This window comes from Phoxinus phoxinus, assembly GCF_949152265.1.
Source record: "Phoxinus phoxinus genome assembly, chromosome: 23".
Classification (NCBI taxonomy): Eukaryota; Metazoa; Chordata; class Actinopteri; order Cypriniformes; family Leuciscidae; genus Phoxinus; species Phoxinus phoxinus.
In genome coordinates this window covers 6,285,194-6,310,341 of record NC_136898.1, presented here as the reverse complement: position 1 = coordinate 6,310,341, position 25,148 = coordinate 6,285,194, and the positions used below count along the sequence as shown (strand labels likewise).

Here is a 25,148-nt window from a genome sequence, read left to right as displayed (position 1 = left end):
AATTAACTGCTTAAGGTACATTGTGCATAATGTGGAGGGGGAAAGGATTAGGGTATCAGGGTTTTAATGTGTGAAATCAGTCATAGCCTCAGGCACTCTCTCCGCACAAAGAAAACATTCTGTCACCACTGAATATCCGACAGGGTGTTATAATGCTAGGCAGAGGTTCTTCTGCCAATCTATGATGCCTATTTTTACCTGCCAGTGCTGATAATACTGGTTCAGCCTCCACAGGATGCAGGTGAGCCTGAGGGGGCTCCAAGCCAGGAATCAGAGAGTCCAAACACACGTCTGTTTTGACTGGGAGTAGGAGAGAGAGGAAAGTCAAAGAAAACAGATGATGCCACAATCTAAAGTTTTTTAAAAAATCATCAAACACATCACCGGAATCTTTTATATACAATTCAAACCATTTTTCTGCTGGATCTTGTGATGCCTTGTGACTCACTGGACCCTGTCTATTTTCTCAACAATGGACATCATAAGAACTTCCTTTCACTACTTTGAGCCCAACATGATGAATAGATTATTCAAGGTATCTTGGAGAGGAGGGGTGTGCAAGTCATATAAACAAACTACAGGTGTACATCAGAGTTCGGTGCTTAGCCCCCTCATCTTTTTTTAAATACACAATATTTCGGGGACCCATTACTAAATGACTCAGCTTTTTCTTCCAAGGCAATTCCATAACACACAGCTATAACTGTCGTTTCAGCCTTTTGTGTTGATTTCACAATGCCTATACAAATCCATTTTTGCCTCAAGTTAAATTGTATGTGGCAAGAGGAGAAAATTGCAAGCTATCACAAATACAGGGACTGGATGAATATAGAAAATATCCTTTGTCTCAGAGAATACGAAAGTGTTTAGTATAGCTTTTGTAAAAGGAGCAAGCACACAGAAAGACAGTCAGTGAGAGCTTACCACCTCTGGTGTCGTCCATGGAGCTGCCGAAGGGGTCGTCCATGGACAGCAGATCAGGCAGCATGAGAGAGGTATCTGGAGACTTCAGGCCCTCTATCAGCTTCTCTGTAAGTCAGCCAGTGGAAACAGCGAGTGTTAGCCAGAATAAACACACCGAAATGTAGCCAATGCATAAACTAAGAGGAAAGGGAAAGGACAATGGAGGGTTTGAAAGCAAGACTGGTGATTAGAAAAAGGTAACTTGCAGAGACGGAAATAAACCGCAGAAGAATTATCGATGGGTCTAAATTATAAATTGCACAATTCAGGCCAAGTGCACAATGTAAAAGACACATTATTTTACCCACTCATAGTAATAATCAAACTTTAGATTTAATATTGTCACACGGAATCGATGTTGAGGGCGTTGAAATTCTGCAGCAGAGCAATGACATCTCAGATCATTATCTATTCTCGTGTATATTCCATTTAGCCAAGGCTGCAAAAACAACTCCCTGTTACAAATATGGTAGAACTATCACTTCTACCACTAAAGATTGCTTTATAAATAATCTTCCTGATCGGTTTCAACTCCTCAGCAAACCAGATATCTTAGAAGAATGCGATGTTGCAAAAGAAACTATTGACTCTCTTTTCCAGCACTTAGACACGGTAGCTCCTTTGTACATTAAGAATTTTAAGGAAAATAGTCAGACGGTGTGGTATAACTAGCACACTCACACCCTCAACAGAGCAGCAGGAAAAAAGGAACACAGCTGGAAGAAAATAAAACTAGAGGTATTTCGCATTTCATGGAAGTACAGTATTACTGCATACAGAAAGGCCTTAAAACTGCTCTATGCGTTTACTTTTTGACTCTTGGAAGAAAACAAATACAACCCTAGGCATTTATTTGATACAGTGACTAAATTAACAAGAAATAAAGCTTCAACTTCAGATGTTTTCAAACAGCACAGCAGAAATGACTATGAATTTCTTTACTTGCAAGATTGATACTGTTAGAGAGAAAATTATAACCTTGCAAACGTCTACTAAAGTAGCGCATTGGACATTGCACTATAGACTCCCTGAGGAAAAATTCCATTCATTCTTTGCTATAGGAGAGGAATAATAGTCTAAACTTGTTAAATCATCAAAATAAACAACATATACCGACTAAGCTACTGAAAGAGATGCTTTTAGAAGTTATAGATCCTCTTATTAATATTATTAGTTCATCATTGTCATTAGGCTGTTATTAAACTAGAGAACTAGTTGATGGCAGACCGATCTCGAATCTCCCTTTTCTGTCAAAAATACTAGAAAAGGCTGTATCCTAACAACTGTTCCTTTTTAGAAAGAAATGGTATCTGCCAGGATTTCCAGTCAGAATTTAGACCGTACCATAGTACTGAGACTGCCCTCATTAGAGTTACAAAAGATTTACTCTTATCATCGGATAGTGGTTGTATCTCTCTATTAGTGTTAAGTGTCAAATGCAGCAGTAAGATCCAGTATCTATATCGACCACAACATTCTTTTGAATAGACTCCAAAATTACATTGCATTAGTGGAATTGCAATGGCATGGTTCAAATCACACTTAATATTACTCAATTAATCATTAACTCAATAGTAGGACTGTTGCTTTTCACCCTGTACATTCTATCCTTATAGAATCATTTGATACCATTAGAAAGCATGGTGTTAGTTTTCAATATAAAAATCGGATGACCAAGTAATCTACAACTACTTAATTCTGAAAATAAATAAATAGAGGTTTTAATTATTGAACCAAAAACCTCTGAATATAATATCCTAGAATACTGAACACTTGATGGCTGCTCTGTCAAGTCTTTGTCATCAGTTAGGAGCCTGGGTGTGCTCTTTGATAAAAAAAATCTTTCATTTGAAAGCCACATTTCTAAGATCTTTTCCATCTTAAAAATATATCTAAATTTCATCATATGCTCTCAATGACAAATGCAGAAAAGTTAGTTCATGCATTCATGACCTCAAGGCTAGATTATTGTAATACTCTACTGGGTGGTTGCCCAGCACGCTTAATAAACAAACTCCAGCTGGTTCAAAATGTAGCAACTAGAGTTCTTACTAGAACCAGGAAGTATGACCATATTAGCCCGGTTCTGTCAACACTGCATTATCTTCCTATTAAACATTGCATCCATTTGAATTAAATATTTGCTAATTACTTAAAAAGCACTAAATGGTTTGCTCCTCAGTAATTGAGCAAGCTCTTAACGCATTACAGTCCGTCTCAAAGTTCTGGCCAGTTGATAATAGCTAGAATATTAAAATCATCTGCAGGCGGTAGATCCTTTTCCTATTTAGCACCCAAACACTCTCTTTAGCCTGGCATACACAAGTTACACATTATCACATTTCTATAATTCACACCTGTTAAAGGATTGTTAGGCTGGATAAATAAGGCCAAACGGGGAGCACTTCCCATAACACCCGATGTACTCGTTTCATCATAAGAATGATCTACTACGCTAATATAAGTCTCTCTGTTTATCCCGAGATTACCGTAGTCAGACGTATCCGGTCCGTATCCAGATCAGATGTTGGACCTGCACCTAGACACGACCAAAACGCAGCCCTGAAGGTCAGCAGAGTTTCTGTCAACTAGACAATCCCCTGTGAAGGCCTCGTCGACACGACAGCCATCGGCACAGATCCTCAGCAAAGACCACAAGAACCAGAACTAGATAAGTCCTCTGCACAGACCTATGACCAGCTTCGTCTCCATACTGGGCACGATGCCTCTGCTTGCATGCATATGTGCTCAAATGACCTTTTGTTAAAATTACCATTTTGGCAAGGTATTAATGAAAGCGTATTTGGCTTGCCTTAAGTAAATGCAAAAAAAAAAAAAAAAAAAAAAAAAGAATCAAACAACAACACAAAGTTCGGTATAAAGATAAATCAAAATAAACTACAGCAGTTTTTCACTTAACAGCATCCAATCAGTCTTAAATATCAAATAATCTTGCCGTGAAGACAACAGCAATTATTTCAGTAATTTCCTTTTATATTTGATTAATTTATTTTCAAATTTCTAAATGTTTACTTTAATACTTATTTTTTTTGAATGATATCTGATAAAGCTCAAGCAGCTTTATATAATTATAATTTATTTCTTTGTTCCGCATTTATTCTATTGCTTTTTATTTCTTTGTTCTTTAATGTATTATTTAAATGTTCTTAAGAGTTTATTTAAAAAATGACTAGAAAAGCCTGAAGAACGTGTCAGGATTCATTTGTTAATATCATTTTTTTTTTTAAATAAAAAATATTGTTCAATAGTACAATAGTGATCGCTTTGGTATCAAAAATGTTACTGTGCATCACAAAATTTCACCAGAATAGGTATTTGGTATGGTGACAACTGCATATGTGTGATGAGTACTGAGGTGAGCACAGCTGGCATGGACCTCTGCATTACCTGGCACAGCTAGAAAACCAGCTCCCGATTCCAAGCCCAGAATGTCAGTGGGTCTTTCAGCTGTATGAGAGCAGAGAAAGAAAATGGGCATAAGGTAGTCAAGAAGAGCTGGACATCAACGGGAATCATTAAATGCTAAGCATAGGTATAAACAGAAGAAGCACAAAGACACTGACAAGCAGCTCAGCAGGGATGCTGAGGTAAGTGGTGGGATGCGATTCAAAGGGCACATCGTACTGGAGTGTTTCATGTTAATAGGAGTCTCCCGCTGATTCTGGAGACCAGTTTGACTCCCTCTAGATATACTGAGCATGTGCTGACATTTAGCGAAGGAGGCCAGGAATGGTATCGAAATAAAGAGAGGGACTGGCACTCTCACGCGTATGGAACAAGCAGCAAGGATTCACAATGAGGGGGATTTGCAGTGGATTAGGGACTTGGGGGGATTTGCAGTGATTCATATTTGCTGAGTGAGTTCAATTCACTCAAATATCTTTAAGAGTGGAACATCAGATTAGGGCTGATGGTACACTTACCGGGAGGTGGAGGAGCAGGTTCTGCAGCCTCCAGGTCGGGAATAAGACTCTCAGTAGCAGCAATCAGAGGTTCAACAGGTTCTGCAAACAGCAAAAACACTTTGGCTACATCCACACTAATCTGGCTCCACTTGAAAACACTTTTTTTTTAAAAGAAACTCCCAAGTGGATAAATCTAAAACAGGTATTTGAAACTTATGAAGCATGTTTAGTCATGCATATTGCACCGATAGATATCTCTGTTTACACTGGTTTGTGTCTGCTATGTGCCATTAACTTTCACAGTGTTGTTAAAGATAAATGTTACTTTGTACAATCTTCATTATATTCTTGCAAAGATGACAGAAAATGTACTATGTAAAATATAAGAACAATTGCATTTTAGACCATAGAATGGCGACTGAGTGCAAACTGGGTGCACCAGTAAATGGTGGGATATTTTGCTAATAAAATGATTGTATTATGTTTGGTCTCTCTGTATCATCTCAGTGAGTTTTTCTTATGTTTTACGCATACACAGTAACATGATTTTGGCATTTTTTTGACATTTCAGTGTACAAAAAACGTTTGGAAACGCAAGTGTGGACGGAGAGCGTTTTTGGATGAATCTGGATTCATGTAGATGTAGCCTTTAAAACATTGATAACTGCATTCTGCAAAGTGTGTGAGCAAGCAAAGTTACCATCAGCTAGCTTGGTGAAGTCTTTGTTGAGCAGGTCCTCAGCCGTGAGTTTGGAGAAATTGTCGTCTCCGAAGGGATTCCAGGTAGGCTGGACCGGGGGGCTCGTCAGGCTAGCGGCTGAAGCAGGAGCTTGGGGGACAGAAACGCTGCCTTGCTGGGCAGGCTGGTACACACTCTGCTGGGAGGACTGGGGAGAGTTGGAAGGGGTGGCACTGGCTGACCTAATTGTGTCCAAACAATGAAAGAAGTGTTCATATATTAGTTTAAGTAGGTTCGAAGGTGACAGAACACTTCTTCTTGATTATGTAGGCTGTATAATGGCAGTGTCACATTGCGAAGGGTTTAAATTCTATATTTGTAGGTTTGATTTCTCACTTTGACTTATTAAGGCTGGCTTCTGCTGTGGCCGCCTGCAGCTGCTGAGTGGACGTGCTGACCGGCACTCCGAACATAGCACTGTGTGTGACATCACTCTGGATGCGCCTGTGCCCCGCCTTCTGGGCCGTCCTCGGGGACGATGGAGGAGTCTGAGACAGGCTAGGGACCACAGGCTGAGGACAAGATGAAAAGACAGGAGGATGAAGCAACTAAGAACTCATAAAATACAGAGAAATTAGAGTGTGACATGCAAATGAAATTTACAAATGTTAAAAACAAAATGAAAACAAAAGGTGATTGATCAAGCGTCAATGAATACAGATATAAAATAAAAATATTAACAGATGACTTCCAAAATGACTTCTCAATTCAATTACCTCTAAATTTAGACAGGTAGTAAAAATCTGATTTTTGCCGTAAAATTTGGCGTATCAGACGAAAAAGTACTGGCGTAATAGTAGAAAAATATACATTTTATAAACCCAATCCGAAATCACATCTCTTTGTGGTTAGTAAGACTTTTTTTAAACAAAATTAATACTTTTGTTCAGCAAGAATGCATTAGATTGGCCAAAAGTGACAGTAAAGACATTTTTTATGTTACAAAAGATTTATATTTTAAATAAATGCTGTTCTTTTAAACTTTTATTCATCAAAGAATCCTGGAAAAAGTATCACAGTTTCCACCAAAAACATTAAGCAGCAACTGTTTTCAACTTTGATAAAGCATATAAGAATGATTTCTGAAGGATCATGTGACTGGATAAATGGCTTCTGAAAATGTAGATTTGCCATCACAGGAATAAATTACATTTTAAAGTATATTCAAATAGAAAAAAAAGTTATTTTATATTGTAATATTATTTCACAATATTACTCTTTTTAATATGTTTTTATCAAATAAATGCAGTCTTGGTGAGCATAAGAGGCTTCTTTCAAAAATATTGAAAAAAAGTACAGATTTCGACATTTTGATGTTAGTGTTTAGTGAATAGTAAATGTGAAAAATAGTACTGTGTAGTAAATGACTTATTTTGTCCCTCTTTGCATCATGACGCTGATACTTAAGTCATTTCTAAATCAACATCTAATTACACAGGATATTTACTACACTGTCTGAACAAATGGCTCTGATTTCATCATTCATTTTCATTACAAACAAATCAGATTTGAATGCAGTGTAAATGAAGAATAAACACCATTAGATTTTAACTTCATCAAAACGTATTGTTTTAGCAAAAACATTGTCTGTCACAGTCTTCAGACATTTTTCAGAGCAAATAAACCAAAACGAGCAAACACCCGTCACACAAACAATCAAAACCATCTACGCGGATCCAAAATAAACCAGGGATGGATGCAAAACAATGGATGATGAGGCACTGCATGAGGTGCTTCAACAGTGAGTGTGAGTCTGCCAGCTCTTTGACAGGACAGGACAGGACAGGACAGAGCAGCATGCACAGGGTGGAGGTGATTACCCTCTCCTCTGCGTTCTCTGGGCTGATCTGGGATTGAGGCGCTGGCTGCTGGACAGCGGGCTCTGCCTGTGCTGGAAGCGGGGCACCAGCCGGCTGAGTGGTGGTGGGCTGGACGGGCATGGGCTGCTGCTGAGCCGCTGGCGCCTGCTTGCGACGGGCGCTCCGTGCCGGTGCGGTGGGCGGCGCAGGGCTGGATGGAGGAGGAGTGGCTACAGCTTTCTGAGGCGCAGGGTTACCCGCTGCTACTGGAACACCCCCTCCTCCTGCCGCAGCCGCTGCTGTGATGGGGATCGGCTGCACGGGCTGGCACACAGACAGCACCAGACAACTATACCATGATGCAAACTGTAAAAGTGACCTTCACACCCCAGACTGTAGGTTTCATTTAATACATGCAATCTACAGGCTGGAAGAGTCATTGAAATGGATTAAATTATGTGATGCCTATACGTCATATAGATCTGACTCTTATTTCTTTTTATCCAGACTTCACTACTTTCTACTGCTTTCGTAGGACTTCAAACCAATATTTGAATTCAATACGAATTCAATCTCTCACAACTAATAGCGTGAGTTTGAGGCAGGGCTATAGGCCTATGTTTGTCCTACCAACAAAAGATGGAAATGATGTTTACAAAGCCTTTTGGAAATCAGTCATTTTTCTAGTCATACTTGGTGACATTAGATGCACAGAAGTTACACATTCTTCCATGGAATTAAATGTAATAAAGTTCAAATAGAATAGCATAGCTGCTTTTCCTCATTTCATCTCAGTTCCTTGCCAACCTGCATTTTTGTTATTTTTAACAATGACATACTAATTTCTAACATTCTTTTATAATATATTATGCAATTAAAAAGAGCTGTGTATTGTGGGATTGGATTAGTGAAGTGAAATACAGACCGTTTTATGCTGTGGGGCTGGAGACGCCAGGGCTTTCTGAGACTGAAGAGCTGCAGCTGGCTGAGCCAAGTTCACACTGACCGCTGGGAAACACAGAGAACTTAGTGGATAGATGTGGTGCATTTTGATAAATGTCAATATATGTATGATTTATTTAATATGTTTGATATATTTTTATAAAGATAATGATAAAAGGTGCTATACATGATAAAATGTTAAATTAAAAATGACACTAATTAAAAACTACAATAAACAAAATATTGTATTAAAGATATATATTTATAAATATATATATATATATATATATATATATATATATATATATATATAAATATATATATATATATATATTGAACATTTAAGTTATACATTTAAAATGTTATACATTTAATATGTATTATTATTGAATGTATGTTTATTATACATTTATTTATAACAAAAATATATTATAAATACTAATGTTGTCAAATATTTTTTTTTTTTTTTACAAAAAAATATTTTCTCTGCTTCGGTTGGCTATATCTAAACACTGCACGATAATAGCACTTCTCAACATCACCCAGCTCAATATTCTCCGTCACGTTCTGAATAGTACGTTTTTTATGAATGGGATTTTAAGTTCATGTTAAAACTACTGTTTGCCTTAAGCTTATTTTGTGCTAATACACAGAGAACTGTGACAAATATTTCATCATTTGTACCTATTGGCTGGGCGGCTCCGGCGGGTAAGTTGGCTCTCTTGCGTGGGGTCAGGGCAGCAGGCTGGATGGGCAGGATGCCTCCTAGTGCCTGAGACTGGGATTGTGCTGCTTTGGGCCGCTGGCGAGGGGTGATGGAAGTTTCAGTGGTGGGAATGGGGTCTGTAAGTCTACGGGACAAAAACAGAGACAAATGAGACCAGGTCAAATTTACCGACCATAAAGCACAATGGAGCCTCTGGACACGTACCTCGCCTTAATCTGCGTTTGGCTCTTCTTCGCAGCTGCTTCACTCGCTCTGATTGGCTCAGGAAGTTTAGCAGGAATGGGAGAATTCTAGGGGGACATATTTCAGATTAGTTTAGTTTTTATGATTTCAGGCATTCCTGCAGGCTGACGCACACAAGCACCCAATCCAACAACTGATCCCAGAGGTAAAAGTGCTGACCCAACAACAGGCCGAGAGTAACCCTGGAGGAGAGGAAGGAAAGAGACTAACCTTGACGTTTAGGACAGGGCAGTCCCGCCGGCCCAGTTTGAAAGCAAAATAGGACACCTGATAAATGTCAGGCCTCTTATCAGGGTCTGGTTCCAGCATGTACCCTGATAAAATCACCACCACAAAGAGAGGTAAAGAGGAGGGAGAGTGGGAGGAAGGGAGAGAGTGTCACAACGTGACAAAGGAAAAAAAGAGGAGAGTGGATGATCGGTATAAACGTTCATAAATAGAGTAAGTTGAAGGAATAGTACATCCAAAAATTAGAAAGTCTTCATCATTTAATCACCATCAAGTTGTTCAAAACCCATTTGTACATCCATGAAACACTAAATGAGTATGCCAATCTTTTCCATGTAATGGGCTGTCAAGATCCTAAATTACTAAAAGTACCACAAAAGTGATAGCTTTGTGTGAGCAACAGACTGAAATGAAAAGGAATAAGTTCACCCAAAAATGTCAATTCTGTCATCATTTACTCATGATCATGTTGTTCCAAACCTGTATATCTTACTTTCTTATCTGGCTCCCGTTGACTTCCATTGTGTGGACAAAAAATACAAAGGAAGTCAATGGGAACCGAAACTGTTTGGTTACCAACATTCTTTAAAAAAAATATTATTTTATGTTTATTAGAAGAAAAAATGTCATACAGATTTGGAACGACATGAGGGTGAGTAAATGTTAAAAGAATTAAAAAAAAATTGGTGAACTGTTCATGACCTGTATTTAAAATATCACTTCATTAAAGCTCTAAAATCGACTATCTTATGCTACGTTCACAATTTCAATCCAAATATGATTATCTGTTTCCTATTGGAAAACTCTGGAAATATCGGTCTCAAAACATGTCTCCGTAATAATGTTATTTTCTGCTCGTCCAGCACTTTGCAACAACATAACCTTGTTTCTGCAGCAACTTTCAGCATGTTTCCTAAAACAACGCCTGACATTTACGTTTTATGCGAGGTGAGAAAGTCACATAAACTACGGTACGCGAAATCCGATAAGATCAGTCAAACTGAAACGGATTTCCAGATATGCATATGCATATACCTCAAAATGGATTTGGAAAAATTGCATTTCTTGTGATTTTTTGCCGTTCACACTTGCAAAATCTGATCAGATTTGGACTGACAGTCTGAACGTAGCCATATAAACAATAAAATGGTGTTGACACCATTAAAAAGCCAAACACCATTATTTTTCCCTAAACAAAACAAAATTGACATTAATGTTGCCATGTTTTTTATTTTAAATATCTACAAAAGAAGGGAAGATAAGATTAGATAGAAAGATTTTGACTTACATTTTGCTCTGTTCGTCACACAAAGCTACTCTGTAATTTCCATAACCTTTAATTAAAGACTGGGATTTTCTTTGAATATTCCCCATTTGTGTTCCACAGAAGAAAGAAAGGACTTGAGGGTGAATAAATGATGACAAAATTTCAGTTTTGGCCCTTTCAAGTGAGACCCACAGCCATACTGAGCCAGTGGTGAGACGGACACACACCTGGTGCGAGACGCGAGCAGCGGCAGACAGATACTTACGGATGAGACGGTGCATGTCCTGTGAGTAGCGGGAATTGTCTGGAATGGTGAAGTTGCCATCACAAATGGCCACCTGACTCTCACCAAAGGGCAATGTGAAGAAACAGATTTTATAGAGCAGACAGCCCATTGCCTGAAAGAACAAAGAACACACGTCATTGTACAGTACGGGAAAAAGACCCTTGATTGAGGTCAAAATATAATGTATAAAAGCCTTGAATATGGTTAATTAAACAGTCTTATAACTTCTGTTCTTTTTTGGTACAAAACAAGCATACATTAAAGTTAATAAGAAAGCAAAATTGACCATACTTATTTTTTAAATACACATTCTGGTCTTATTGCAAACATTTTGTAATCTCTTCTGGAATGACTTTCCTTATCTACTGACGTTAATATAACCAATTACCTAACAGCTATTTAGGCATTGATTTAGCAAACTTGCTATTAGTCTGGTGAAAGATAGATTCGAAAAGCTTAAGAAAAGCCATAGCCTGGGAAAACCCTGACGAACTTCCAGCAAATTTGAGATATGCTCTGCAAGTCCGTCTGGCCAAGAGCCCATTCAAGCCCATTTCCAATTTTTCCAAATCGAGGCACCAATCACAAACGTTGAGGCGGGATTTACACAATGACAATCACTCTGATTGGTTTTAGGTCTATCCAATTGCACCCAGAGGCATTTGAGTGACGTCCCTTTGGAAATGGGCTGTGAATGAACCTTCCCCAGACCCGCTCTCAGTTACAACTGGGTAGAAAAGCCAATTACTTTAAAATATCTTCTGATATCTTTAATATATTTACTTACCCAGATATCTGCTTTAGTGGTGATAATTTTGCTGTTGTACAGGTTCACCATTTCAGGAGCACGATAGGACAGGGTTGTGTACCTTAACAAAACAGACAATTTCATAAAACTCTCCATTATAATTAGTGCTATTATTATTATTATCACATCAAAAGAAATTTGTCATAATTTGCAATAAATACAAGCAATTTTTTAATGGCCGATTTCACCTCAAAATTCTAGGTTGAACGATGAACAGTACAGACTTAGAATTGTATCCATCATAATGGTTATTGGCCATCTACTTTAATGGAGGAAAAAAAGTATATGATCTGTCTATAGTCTTGATTAACAATGTTTTATATTTTTTCTGATCACTCACCCAACATGTCAATATAGGAAGGTTCAATGCATCAATACAACAATTTACAACATTATGCATATTCATTCCAAATAATCAATAGCCTCTTGGAATCCGTGAAGTGAGTGGACTCACCTCCAGTAATGACCGTGAGAAAATGTTGAATAAAATATATTTTTATATTCATCACTGTTCTGAGTTCTGCACATTAGTAGGAAAACCTCCTCTGCCGATTTCACCTGGTAACAAACCAAATTGACTTTCACAGAAAAAGGCTGATTGGAGAGAATTACTTTTTAATTTCGTCCTCCACCACGGTCACTCCTTCACTCTGGGGGTTCTGGAACTTCATGGTGGCGCTGCCAAAATCACACAGAACATAGTGTCCTCTGTCATGAAGCAGGATGTTTTCCACCTGCAAAGAGTCATACACAAATTACACTCCAGTACAACATCACATCTTCAACTAATGAAATAATGTTTTTTTTTTAAACTCTTGATCAAGTGTTCATTATGAAGTAGTTTTACCAAGGTAACAGTCAGTCACAAACAGCTGTAACTGTGACTCATGTAATCAATAGCCCAAACTGAAACACTTTTTCTTAGAAAAAAGTGCTGCTCATAAGAGAAGTAGAAAAGCAAAGCAGAAAATAAAGGAACCTTGAGGTCTCGGTGGATTATGGGAGTTTTGAACTGGTGCAGACGTGCCAGAGCCTCACACGTGTCACAGAAGATCTGGAGCGCTTCCTGTTCGCTGAAGCCCGTCTGCAAACGCTGGTTCATTAGGTTCACCACCTGACCACCTGCACGCAAACAAACAGAGATGTAGAACACTACAATACCAGAACCAAGTAAACACCAAGAAAACCAGGATAGTATTCAAAGCGTTGCGATTGAGAGGGTTTTCTCTGAGGTTCTTGAGGAGAATTAAAGGGTTAGTTCACTTTAAAATGAAAATTCTGTCATCATATATACTCAACCTCAAGTTGTTTCAAACCTGTATGGATTTCTTTTTTCTGCTGAACATAAAGGAAGATATTTTGAAGAATGTCAGTATCCATAGTAGGAAAAAAAAAATACTATGGAAGTCAATGGGACCAGTTAACTGTTTGGTTACTGACATTCTTCAAAATATCTTCCTTTGTGTTCAGCAGAAGAAAGAAATTCATACAGGTTTGAAACAACTTGAGAGTGAGTATATGATGACAGAATTTTCATTTTAAAATGAACTATCCATTTAAAGCAGAGACACTATGTGAAATTAGAAAGATAAACCCACAGTCCAAATCTAAACAATTAATTCAAAGTGTATCCCTGGACATTATATATCTGAACACAAGAACCCACATGTCGGCCCTTAAATCCATCTGTAAGCACTTCAGAAGTCAATTAGCCAGCAATTATGTCAATTTGCCTTCATTTCACTCCCTAGCGAGCATGTTTAAATTTCAATCAATATCTTGTAAGTATCAATATCACGTGATGGAAGCTCGCTGTGAAAGCCGCATTCACATCCAATGGGTTGGCCTTTTTGTGAAGACTCAAAAGAAAGAAACGAGCTCTTTTGGAATAATGAAAAAATCAATCTGTTCTGGGCTTTACGAAATTCTAAGGATAACCTCTTTTAGCAAATTAACCAATCAAGACCTAGGGAAACCCTTTCAGATGAGGACACTGGAAAACGTTTTTCCAGTAGTGAGGATTAGTTTATTGTGTAGGTGCTGTTAAAAGATGACATACCGGCCTTACACAATTCGAGACTTTGAGTACAGAAAAGCTTTCTCAAGGTACAAGAAGATTAGGATATAAGGTCTTGTCAGGCTGTGATGGAGGTCTGAAATCTATCTAAAGAGCGCCTCCAGGTGGATGAATTGTATAAATAGCACAAACACCTTGTACAAGAGGAGATACTGTATATAAGGCCCTGTTTACACCTGGGGTGCTTCTCAATATCCCTCCTCGTCTCCTTGCTTTATTATTATTATGAATTTCTTAAATAACCAAACTTCAACAACATATGGACAGATCCTTTGAGCGCGGCTGATGACGTTATGAAGTGACGCTCGAGTGATCAAGTATTCCAATGTATAAATAAGCCTTCCTTCGATTCCTCCGTCCTCACGTCTTTTCCTTGCAGGGGGTGGAGCTGAGACTCGAGGAAAGGAAACGAAGATGCACAAATAAGAATTGAGAAGCACCCCTGGTATTAAAATGCGTTTTGGTCGATCGGATCACAAGTAGATGAGGAAGACACATTCCCGTTTACACCTGGTGTTTTAATCGGTCTCTTTTGTCCACTTGTCCTGATTTCTTCAAGGGAAGGGTCTATAGGCAGTTCTTTCAGATTTTTCTATCAAATGGACAAAATAAGCTTGTGCAATTTACACATGAACGCTCCCGGAGAACACAGAAAAACACTCGGAGAGCATCAGCTTTCTTTTCTGCTCTGACAGCCGCAAGATCAGCCAAACGCTGCGAGTGAGTGAGTGTTAGAAATCAGGAATGGTGAGAGAACATTGTGCTTGGTACGTTTTTCATCTTCAAACCAAACTTGGGTCTCCAGCCGACAAAGTTTAAATCCCGTCTGGCTAGTGCGCTTCCCAATAATGTTGACGCATTAGGTCAGTAGGTGGAGAGCAGGCGTCTTTTGTGGCTGTGTAAACACATTCAAAATAAAATAAATCAAAGATCCTTTTAAGGCTGTGTTCACACTTGGCATGTTTAGTTCATTTAAAACGAACTCTGGTGCGATTGCTTTGTTAGTGCGGTTCATTTGAATAAGCGTGAACGCCGATATCCAAACCCTGGTGCGCACCAAACAAGTGGAGCTTGAAAACCCCTGAAAAGCTGCTTCCAAATAGAGATGCACCAGTCGTCCAGCCAGAAATATTTTTCTTTCTTTTCCTTTTATTTTTGGCCTATACGGTCATGGTCAGAATTAATGGCACCCCTGGTAAATATGATCAAAACTGGCAGTAAAAAATAAATCTGCATTGTTTATCCTTTTGATCTTTCATTCAAAAAATTGCCAAAATTCTAACCTTTCATTGAAGCAAGAGAATTGAAAGTGGGGCTAAATCACATTATGAAATAAATGTTTTTCTCCAAAACACGTTGGCCACAATTATTGGCACCCTTTTATTAAATACTTTTTGCAACCTCCTTTTGCCAAGATAACAGCTCTGAGTTTTCTCCTATAATGCCTGATGAGTTTGGAGAACACCTGACCCGAGATCAGAGATCATTCCTCCACACAGAATCTCTCCAGATCCTGCAGATTCCCAGATCCATGTTGGTGCTTCTTCTCTTCAGTTCAGTCCACTCATTTTCTATAGGGTTCAGGCCAGGGACTGGGATGGCCATTGCAGATCTTGGTTTTGTGCTCAGTGACCCATTTTTGTTTTGATTTTGATATTTGTTTATGGATCACTGTCCTGTTGGAAGATCCAAACATGGCCCGTTATAAGATTTCTAGCACAGTCTGTTAGGTTTCGATTTTTTATCTGTTGGTATTTGATCCAATCCATGATGCCATGTATCTGAACAAGATGTCCAGGACCTCTGGCAGAAAATTAGGCCCACAGCAGTAAAGATACAGCAGAGTATTTCATTTTACACATGGGGTACTTTTTTATCCCTGTGTGCACCAAACCCATCTTACGTGTTTGCTGCCAAAAAAGCTATTTTTTTGGTTCCTCTGTCCATAGAACGTTTGAAAAGTACCGGACACAACTGGCACTTCAAACGGGACGGGTTCTATGGTCAGATGAAACAAAAACAAAAAAGCTTTTTTGGCAGCAAACACGTAAGATGGGTTTGGTGCACACAGGGATAAAAAAGTACCCCATGTGTAAAATGAAATACTCTGCTGTATCTTTACTGCTGTGGGCCTAATTTTCTGCCAGAGGTCCTGGACATCTTGTTCAGATACATGGCATCATGGATTGGATCAAATACCAACAGATAAAAAATCGAAACCTAACAGACTGTGCTAGAAATCTTATAACGGGCCATGTTTGGATCTTCCAACAGGACAGTGATCCAAAAACAAATATCAAAATCAAAACAAAAATGGGTCACTGAGCACAAAACCAAGATCTGCAATGGCCATCCCAGTCCCTGGCCGGAACCCTATAGAAAATGAGTGGACTGAACTGAAGAGAAGAAGCACCAACATGGATCTGGGAATCTGCAGGATCTGGAGAGATTCTGTATGGAGGAATGATCTCTGATCTCGGGTCAGGTGTTCTCCAAACTCATCAGGCATTATAGGAGAAAACTCAGAGCTGTTATCTTGGCAAAAGGAGGTTGCAAAAAGTATTTAATAAAAGGGTGCCAATAATTGTGGCCAACGTGTTTAGGAGAAAAACATTTATTTCATAATGTGATTTAGCCCCACTTTCAATTCTCTTGCTTCAATGAAAGGTTAGAATTTTGACAATTTTTTTAATGAAAGATCAAAAGGATAAACAATGCAGATTTATTTTTTACAGCCAGTTTTGATCATATTTACCAGGGGTGCCATTAATTCTGACCATGACTGTATCTCTATTCCAAAGTCTCTTAAACAAGACGTTAACACAGGCCAGACGGGACACGCTGAAGACGGATGCAAAGAAGAGAGCAGATGCGCCAGCAGAACAGATACTGTACCAAGCTCAAAAAGTTTATGACATGCAAAATATAGGAAGTGTACAGCAGTAACCAAAGAAACGGCATGTTGCCGCTGTTCTATAAGCGCAACCTACTGTTAGAGAGTGAATCTGCCTTTTCAATTCGCCAGCAATGATGTCAATTTGCCTTAATTTGACTCCCTAACAAGCACGTTTATCTCAATCAATATCTTGTAAGTATCAATATCACGTCATGGCCGCATTCAATACATCCAATGGGTTGGCCTTTGTGAAGACTCAAAAGAAAGAAACAAGCATCTTTTAGAATAATGAAAAAATCAAACTGTTCTGAGCTTTACGAAAGTCTAAGAATAACATCTTGAATTAACCAATCAAGACAGGGAAACCCTATCAGATGAAGACAGCATGTCATCTTAAACAGGACGTGACTTCACAAGATGCGAACCTAAAAAGGGCAGAACGCTCAAACATACTTGATTTTTCTTGTCATAGGAGCAATGTTGCATATTACAGGTCAGTACAGGTGGCAGAATTGCAATATTCTTGCAGCAGATCAGAAGAATTTTTAGTGTGGTTTTGGCTCATTTACACATTTTCTAAATTCTTTGTGAGTTCTCATCTGATGAAAATAGCATCACATGCACATTTAGCCCAGAACAAAGCATTGTTTTGGATGTCCAGTACGTTCCTTTTCAAAATATAAGTCATAAAAGCGTTTTTCTTTTGTTTTTGTTTTTTGTATCTTTAGGTTTAGTGTAAAAAAATATATAGTTTGAACGCTAAGTGAACCAGGACTATTTTTTCCTTTGGTCAGGACCGAAATAACTAAACTACAAGAGTGAACAGTGAACACACACTAAATAAAAGGGAAATTTAATAAGACATTTGAAAAGAAAGTCTTATTAGTTGTTAACTATTCTTTGCAGGGAACTACACTAACCTTTTCCACTGGTGGCACTTGCGCTACTAACTTTTTCAGTTACTGGCGCAAAACATGATTTGGTCGCACAAATTATTTATAGTAAGCCGCTCTGGATAATAATGAACAATAATGAAACTGTATTGCATACAGATGTGCTTTTTATTTTACTTTCCATCTTTTAAACCACATGCCGCCTTGTTTTCTTTAACATTGGTTGGGATAGATTTACTGCAATAGAAAATACAGTACACAATAATGTGCTAAATTAATTTCTTTTGGATTTCAACATGCTATGGTTGCCACAGATGGGCAGACTCCTGAACTCTTAAAATAAAATAAATATAATCCATAAAATAATAATAGATTTTCAGCAGCTATTGACTATTCAGTATTAAAGATAATAAAAAAAATGCATGTCTACTTCACAATTAAGTGAAATATAATAAGCCACAAATAAGGCTATATTATAAGCTACATTGAACTTAGCCTAATTATCAATTCAGATTCCTCACTTGCTCGGTTTGCTTGACGCCGAAATGCAGTAGGGAGGGCTGCTGCGTCACGGGATATGTACATGTCTATACATTTTGCGTGCTTCATACTGTCATTGTGAAGCTTCCATTTACATGGACACTTATAATCGGATTGACGGCTCAATCGGACTAAAAAAATCTTCATGTAAACACCTTAATCGATCGGATTGAGCTCGATCCGAATGCAATTTCGATCGGATTGAAAGGGGTGGTTTATTCCTTTTGTAATGCGATCGAGAGAACATGTCAACACTTGATCGGATTGAAAACCGAAACTGAAAGGACTGCGCATGTACAATGACGTATGACGCGCGGAACGAGCTGTTCTTCCTGTTGAATAAAGTGTAATATAAATGAGTGTCCCGTCATTCTAAAATTCTCATTTCACTCAGCGCCTGTGAAGTGAAGCAGGACAACGTCCCACTAATTGTTTTGGATTCTCATCCACAGACGACTGGTTTTGGCCGCGGGGAGGGGCATTTTTATGGCGTGATAAATATAAGCAGCACGGCAAACCGGTTCAATGCTCATTGTCTCCAAATCATGACCAGAGACGGATTAATATTACGTCTGCTGTTTAAAACACATAAAGAACCAATAGAGGAGAATGGTTATGCGCGAACAGCGGGAAACGTGTGACATGTAAACGCGCACATCAACCCGATTACTTTATAAGTCGCGGGGCTGAAGCCAACTTTGTGTTGAATGCTCAGAGCACGTTATAAAACGTATTCTTAAAATACAAATTTCTGTTTTAATAAATGCTCATAGTAAATCATAGCATATTGCCTAAAACATAAGGTAGGAACAAAAATAATCAGTGATACATTTGCGACCCATTAAAAATTAGGGTCGCAATGGCATTTCAAAAGGTCGCATATGCGACCATTTTGGTCGCAGTGTAGTTCCCTGCTTTGGAAAGATGCTTAACATAAACATTGGAGTATTTTTAGCTTTTAGTCACATCACTGTTTGTCATATAGGTAGTACAGTTGTCTAGTTGACTAATCTGTATTTAAGTTTACTCTGTCAAATGCATGTTTGTTTTCCCACACAGAGCACAAGGCGGCCGTGCACAGAGGCATTATGGGGCTGAAAGGCAGACTTACCTTTGCAGAAGTCCATGAGGATAAACACCTCCCACACGTCTCCACCTCCTACAGCCGTGATGCTGGAGTCCAGGAACCCAACGATGTTCTTGTGACCGTTGAGATCCCGCTGGAATACAATCCACAAAGAACAGAAAGTGTGAATGAATCAGACGAAATGAGCTCAAGCAGGCCCACGTCACAAAAAGCACAGATTTTTTAAATACTATATTAAAATAAATATTGTATGGTACCTGCTATTAAAAAAAAACTTTCTTATGTCACCAATGCTGCATTTATTTGATCATAAAAACAGTCATTTATGAATTGAAAGTTCAAAAGAACAGCGTTTATTTAAACTAGAAATCTTTGGGAACATTGTAAACGTCTTTACTGTCACCTTAGATCAATTTAATCTATTCTTGCTAAATAAATAAAAAACTTACTGACCTCAAACTTTTGAACAGTAGTGCAAGTCATGTTTTTACAGCATAACATGTCTCAAATATAAATGATCTTATCAGTGTTAAAGCACAGAAGACATTTCATCATGCTCACCATGATCTGGATCTCGCGCTTGCAGACCTGCAGGTCGTATTCGTTGTTGACATACATCCTCTTTAGTGCGCAGCGCACACCCTGATTCGTCCGCACTAAGAAGACGATTGCAAAGCCGCCTGCAAAGGAAAGCACACAAGTTTAAATGCTTTTGCTGAAAACTAAAGGAGTAAGCTGATATTTACACCACAACACTGCCTCCATGTGGAAATCAGCAGGAATTTTAATTCAGTTTACATTAGAATTTTCTTTTGTTAGAATTATTATATTATATAAAATCATTTATTTATTTTTTAAATAGTTCATTTGTAATAAATCAAAACAGCAATAATAATAAATTATTGATATTAATATGATTATTTAAAGTCCCCCTGCAGTCAATTTTATTCCTTAAAACTCATCTTTGATCACCAAAATGACATATTTGAAAGTTTTTTCCTTGAAAACATTTCTTCATGCCTTAGAATAGCTTGAATATAACTCTACACCCTTTCCTCATTTGGTATACGCGGTTCTATGAATATGCAAATTAGTCCCGCCTCCACTCGTTGTTGTGATTGGTTACAAGGTAGTTTGTGTCGTCAGAAACACCAGCGACTTCAAACCGTGTTTTTAAAACTGTTCACTGCAGTTTTAAGGAGAAAATACTCAGCAATGGTGTTGACTAATGAATTTGCACTTAGTTTGTCTTAAAGTATATTAAAAACACCACATACAGACATATAAACAACATTAAAAGCTGGATTTTAACCACAGAGGGACTATTTGGGATCAAACACCGGTCACCCTGTCTATAAGTTCACTTAAAAAATCCATTCTTCACATTTCTGCATGCAAGCATTAAATTGTGTTTCGTTGAGCCAGACATTTTTAGTGGAAGCACTGGGAACAAGCGTAAGCAACTGCAGGCGTGTGTGAACAGCATATAGACACTTAGTCTAAGCATTTACTCGTGGTGTTATAGTCCATGCTGAAGTGTCCGGTCAGACATCAGAGCCTGTATGTTTGCACTCAGGTTTTGCTGTGTTAGCACAATGTGGAGCAGGGTGTTATTCCTCAAAGCAGGCACAGGGGAAACTGCTGGGGGAAAGTAGGACACAGATATTTCTAGCTCTATAGAAACAGTCAATTTACAGTCAAACAATCGGTGCGATTATCTGTGTTTTGTGTTTATTGCAGAGCTGAAAAAAGACGCTGAGAGGTGTTTGAACAGCACAGATGAGTCTGAGATGCACCAGGCCTGAAAGTCTATTCGCTTCTTTACCAGTTCCATCTGTGAACTGGAAATTAAATTAAACAGAGTAAACAACTGTGTCCTTTACAACACTGATAACGCACGCAATTCACGATGACCCAATGAACGCACACTCAACCAATGTAATGCTTTCATCTGTACACCACAAAAGAGGTTTTAGGCAGGATTTTCATATTGCTTTTTTAAACAATTTAAGCTTTCACAGAACCTGGACAACATTCACTTCCTAGTATGGTGTCAATACTATGCTTAACTAAATGTCCTCTCTTATAACAACACGAGGCAGAGTAAATAATGACAGATTGTTATTGTTTAGGGGACTTCAAATTCCTCACTAAAAAAATGGATCTTTGAATCAACATCAATATTGTCAGGTTAGATTTGACACATACAGGTTTGGGGTTAGAAAGATTTTTTTTAATATTTTTGAAAGAAGTGTCTTCTACTCACCAAGGCTGCATTTATTTGATCAAAAACACTGTAAAAACAGTAATATTGTAAAATATTACCATTTAAAATAACTACTTTTCTATTTATATATATTTTAACATCTAATTTAGTCCTTTGATGCATGCAAAGCTGAATTTTCAGCATCATTACTCCAGTCTTCAGTGTCACATGATCCTTCAGAAATCTAATACGCGGTGTTCAAGAAACATTATGACTGCTATATGTTTACAACAGTTGCGGAAATGGCGACCTTTTTTTAAAGGATTAATAATTACTTGATAAATAGAAAGTTCAAAAGAGCATTTATTTGAAATAATATTTTCATTATAAATGTTTAATGTCTATACTGTCAACTAAACAATATAATGCATCTTTGCTGAATAAAATCATTTTAATTAATCGTTTAATTAATTATTACTGACCCTGTACTTTTGAACATTATATGTGGCAAATTAATGTTTGAAAGTACAAATACTCAATATAGTCTCACAATTAATAGAAAAACTGCATTATAATAATGATAAAAGAATCAATGAAATGCTTTAGGAATATAACATGTCACAGCGCCGGACATGTCAGCACCCAAGTACAGATGAGCAGGGATTTCCAGACAAAGGATTTAGGCCAGTAAATAAAGCTGCCAGAGGAGCCGAGAAGAGCAGAGATCTGACCACAGTTCACCCGCACGACATTTGTTTGTTGGATTCAATTATCTGTAAGTGTAACTAACCGGCCTATAATATTGAACATCATGAAAGGATCGAAAAGAAAACATTATGCAGTGACAGAGCGACATGTCAACCAGAATAATTATTCAATATTTGGCGATTTTAAAATGATCAGCATTGACCAATGATTGGCAGAAGTACTACCTGCCCCTTTTGCAAGTCCAAAATTAACTGACAGCTTTGGCAATTGATCATTTAAACAACATTTAAAGAGTGAATTTTGAGGAAAAAATTGCATGTGCATTATTTATTTGTGCGTGGATATATATATAGGCTATATATATATATATATATATATATATATATATATATATATATATATATATATATATACACACACACACACTTTCATATCTATATATATCTAGCTTCATTACTTTTCTATGAATTTACCAAACTGCTAACACTTTTATAATATTTCCCTTTTCCATGACCATAGGATGACCTTGTTTACAATCAGTGTTGTGTAAGTTACTCTAAAAAAGTAATTAATTACTAATTACTACTAATTACATCTTAAACAGTGTAATCAGATTACTGTACTAATTACTCTCTCTAAAAAGTATAACATTACTTATTACTTTCTAAATCCCATATCAACCTCAACCAGTTGAACAATAGACATGAAACTGCCCTTTTAATTCCTTCAAATAAATAACACAAAATTGTAAAAATAATTAAGTATTTAAAGGGAAAAGGTTACATAAAAAACATATTGTATAACTATCCGTTACATTTTTATGTTAAATCCACTATTGGTTTATATAGAATTGTTCTATATAGTCTATACAGCATTTAATGTAATTACATCAGGAGTAACTAATTAAATAACAGAAAAAATAAGCGAAATCCATTACTTTTTCATGGGAAAAGTAATTCAATTACAGTAATGCATTACACTTGTCCCCGATCATCTATAAATTATAGTCACTGAATGTTTTTGTTGATAACTTTGTCATTGTCAAATCTGGATATTGTTTGAAGCTCAATCAAATTAAATTCAACCAGTCTTAAAGAATTTCATCGTTGACATTGTTTTTGATTCTCATGATGTCGATTATGATGTGCTTAGCCGAAGATCTGTCCTGTTAAGTGAAAAGTTGCAAGGAAATGTCAAACATCAGCCTGACGTACCTTCTGCCAAAGTTTCTTCTACAGTGACCTGGTGTCTCCCGACAGTGAAAGCCCGACCGATGAAATTCCCACCAGCGCCACTGCTGGATCCAGAACCTCCAGCTCCCCCTCCAGAACCGGGTCCAGAGCCCACCAGCTCCCTCCGGGAGTCAAAGAACTTCTTCATGATGTGTCAAAGATCCCTCAAACACTTATGCAAGTCTAGAAGAAACTGAAGTGGGAGGGTTGGTTGTTCTGGTGCCAGAGGTCTAGATCAGCTGCGACTGTCAAACATGGACTTGCTGCCCAACTCTGGTGCTGACCACAGCTTAAATGAACCGTATAGCCACAAAAACGTACAAGTAAACGATTGTAAACAGTATATGTACTAAATTAAAGCATCACAGTTGAGTATATCCAAATAAACAGCATCAATCAGCGATGGCCTGATATGATTAATGTGTTTGTCTAGTGTCTATACAAGTGACACGAGCCCATATCACGATATAAATATTTAAATCCAGCTGACATCGATGTAAACATTCAAGCCCTGTTGAAAAGTGAACCTTCAGATGTGAAGTCAACAGAAGTGATTGTTTGGATGGATGAAAGTCAAACTCTCCATCATCAGCCAGCTGTGCAGTTCATTAAAGCCTCTGAAAAAGCACCCACTTTTCACAGAAAAACAGATGACATGCGGCTATTAATCAGAATGATTGATAATTTCACGAGTTAAACGCCCATAAGCATATTAATTTCGGCCCTTGACTGATGAAAATATATAATTTAAATTCAACATATAATCAGCTAGGAGCTAACGCTAGCATTCCTGCAGAACCCACTCAGACGCGTTTCGCATCTCATCTGCGCGCTCCCGTCGGTGGCCTGCAGGTGAACGGTGAACGGATGCGATTTGATTTTAATCAGACAGAATCGAATTCATGCAGAAATGAGCGTGTTGTTCATGGCGATTCTCGTCTGCGGCTTCGGATGCTGCAGATGCGCCAGCTAACCGGAAACCACACCGGAAGAGTGAAGTCAGCGCTAAAGTAACTATAATAAAAGTCCGAAAGTCTTAATAGAAAAAACTCTTCATTGTACTTTATTGTTATGAGTTTTGCAACATAGTCATCTAAATGTGGGGCGTCCACATATAAATACGTATTTATAATATTTAAAAAAGGCATAATTTGGTTATTTAAAAAAAATATATATATATAGCCTATTATTTTCAATGATGTTGAATTTAAATGACATATTGTAAATAACATTCAAAAAATTGTTATCTACATGTAAATAGGCACCACAAAGACCTACTTTTACTCATTTTAAAATGTATAGGTCACTACTACCTTCATACTTTAACAGCAACAAGAAATAACCAAAGCAAAAAGACTGGCATTTACTGCAAAGAAGAACAAAGGAGAAAGCAGTTTATGTGAAGGATGGGCACTTTCAATTTTGTCAAGAGTGGATGCTACTCAGAAGAGACACTTGTCAACAGGGAAGAGCTTTATGTACAAATAGGTACACAATTACAAAAGTACATATTTGCTGCAATATGTAACATAGCTGATTTACTTATGTATCCATGATGGATCGTGCAATGCGATTAAAGAG

The 25,148-nt window shown here is 37.7% G+C and overlaps 1 protein-coding gene across 8 annotated transcripts in view; it reads right to left on the bottom strand.

Annotated features, from left to right (window-relative positions):
• aak1b (AP2 associated kinase 1b) overlaps window positions 1-25,148 on the bottom strand; it is a 75,674-nt gene that overhangs the window by 11,435 nt on the left and 39,091 nt on the right. For 3 of the 8 annotated variants that reach the window (XM_079599905.1, XM_079599903.1, XM_079599909.1), the window contains exons 1-18: window positions 23,550-24,554; window positions 19,983-20,101; window positions 19,446-19,554; window positions 12,908-13,050; window positions 12,541-12,662; window positions 11,908-11,989; window positions 11,100-11,232; window positions 9,550-9,653; window positions 9,301-9,386; window positions 9,054-9,220; window positions 8,353-8,435; window positions 7,449-7,751; window positions 5,965-6,140; window positions 5,590-5,810; window positions 4,908-4,988; window positions 4,372-4,431; window positions 925-1,029; window positions 199-300 (exon numbers count right to left, since the gene is read on the bottom strand). In XM_079599905.1, coding sequence (XP_079456031.1) covers window positions 199-300; window positions 925-1,029; window positions 4,372-4,431; window positions 4,908-4,988; window positions 5,590-5,810; window positions 5,965-6,140; window positions 7,449-7,751; window positions 8,353-8,435; window positions 9,054-9,220; window positions 9,301-9,386; window positions 9,550-9,653; window positions 11,100-11,232; window positions 11,908-11,989; window positions 12,541-12,662; window positions 12,908-13,050; window positions 19,446-19,554; window positions 19,983-20,101; window positions 23,550-23,715 — 2,362 coding nt within the window. In that variant the 5' untranslated portion in view covers window positions 23,716-24,554. Of the gene's footprint in view, window positions 1-198; window positions 301-924; window positions 1,030-4,371; window positions 4,432-4,907; window positions 4,989-5,589; window positions 5,811-5,964; window positions 6,141-7,448; window positions 7,752-8,352; window positions 8,436-9,053; window positions 9,221-9,300; window positions 9,387-9,549; window positions 9,654-11,099; window positions 11,233-11,907; window positions 11,990-12,540; window positions 12,663-12,907; window positions 13,051-19,445; window positions 19,555-19,982; window positions 20,102-23,549; window positions 24,563-25,148 lie in introns of those variants that run through there. The other 5 variants (XM_079599908.1, XM_079599907.1, XM_079599910.1 and 2 more) reach the window with 4 other exon arrangements.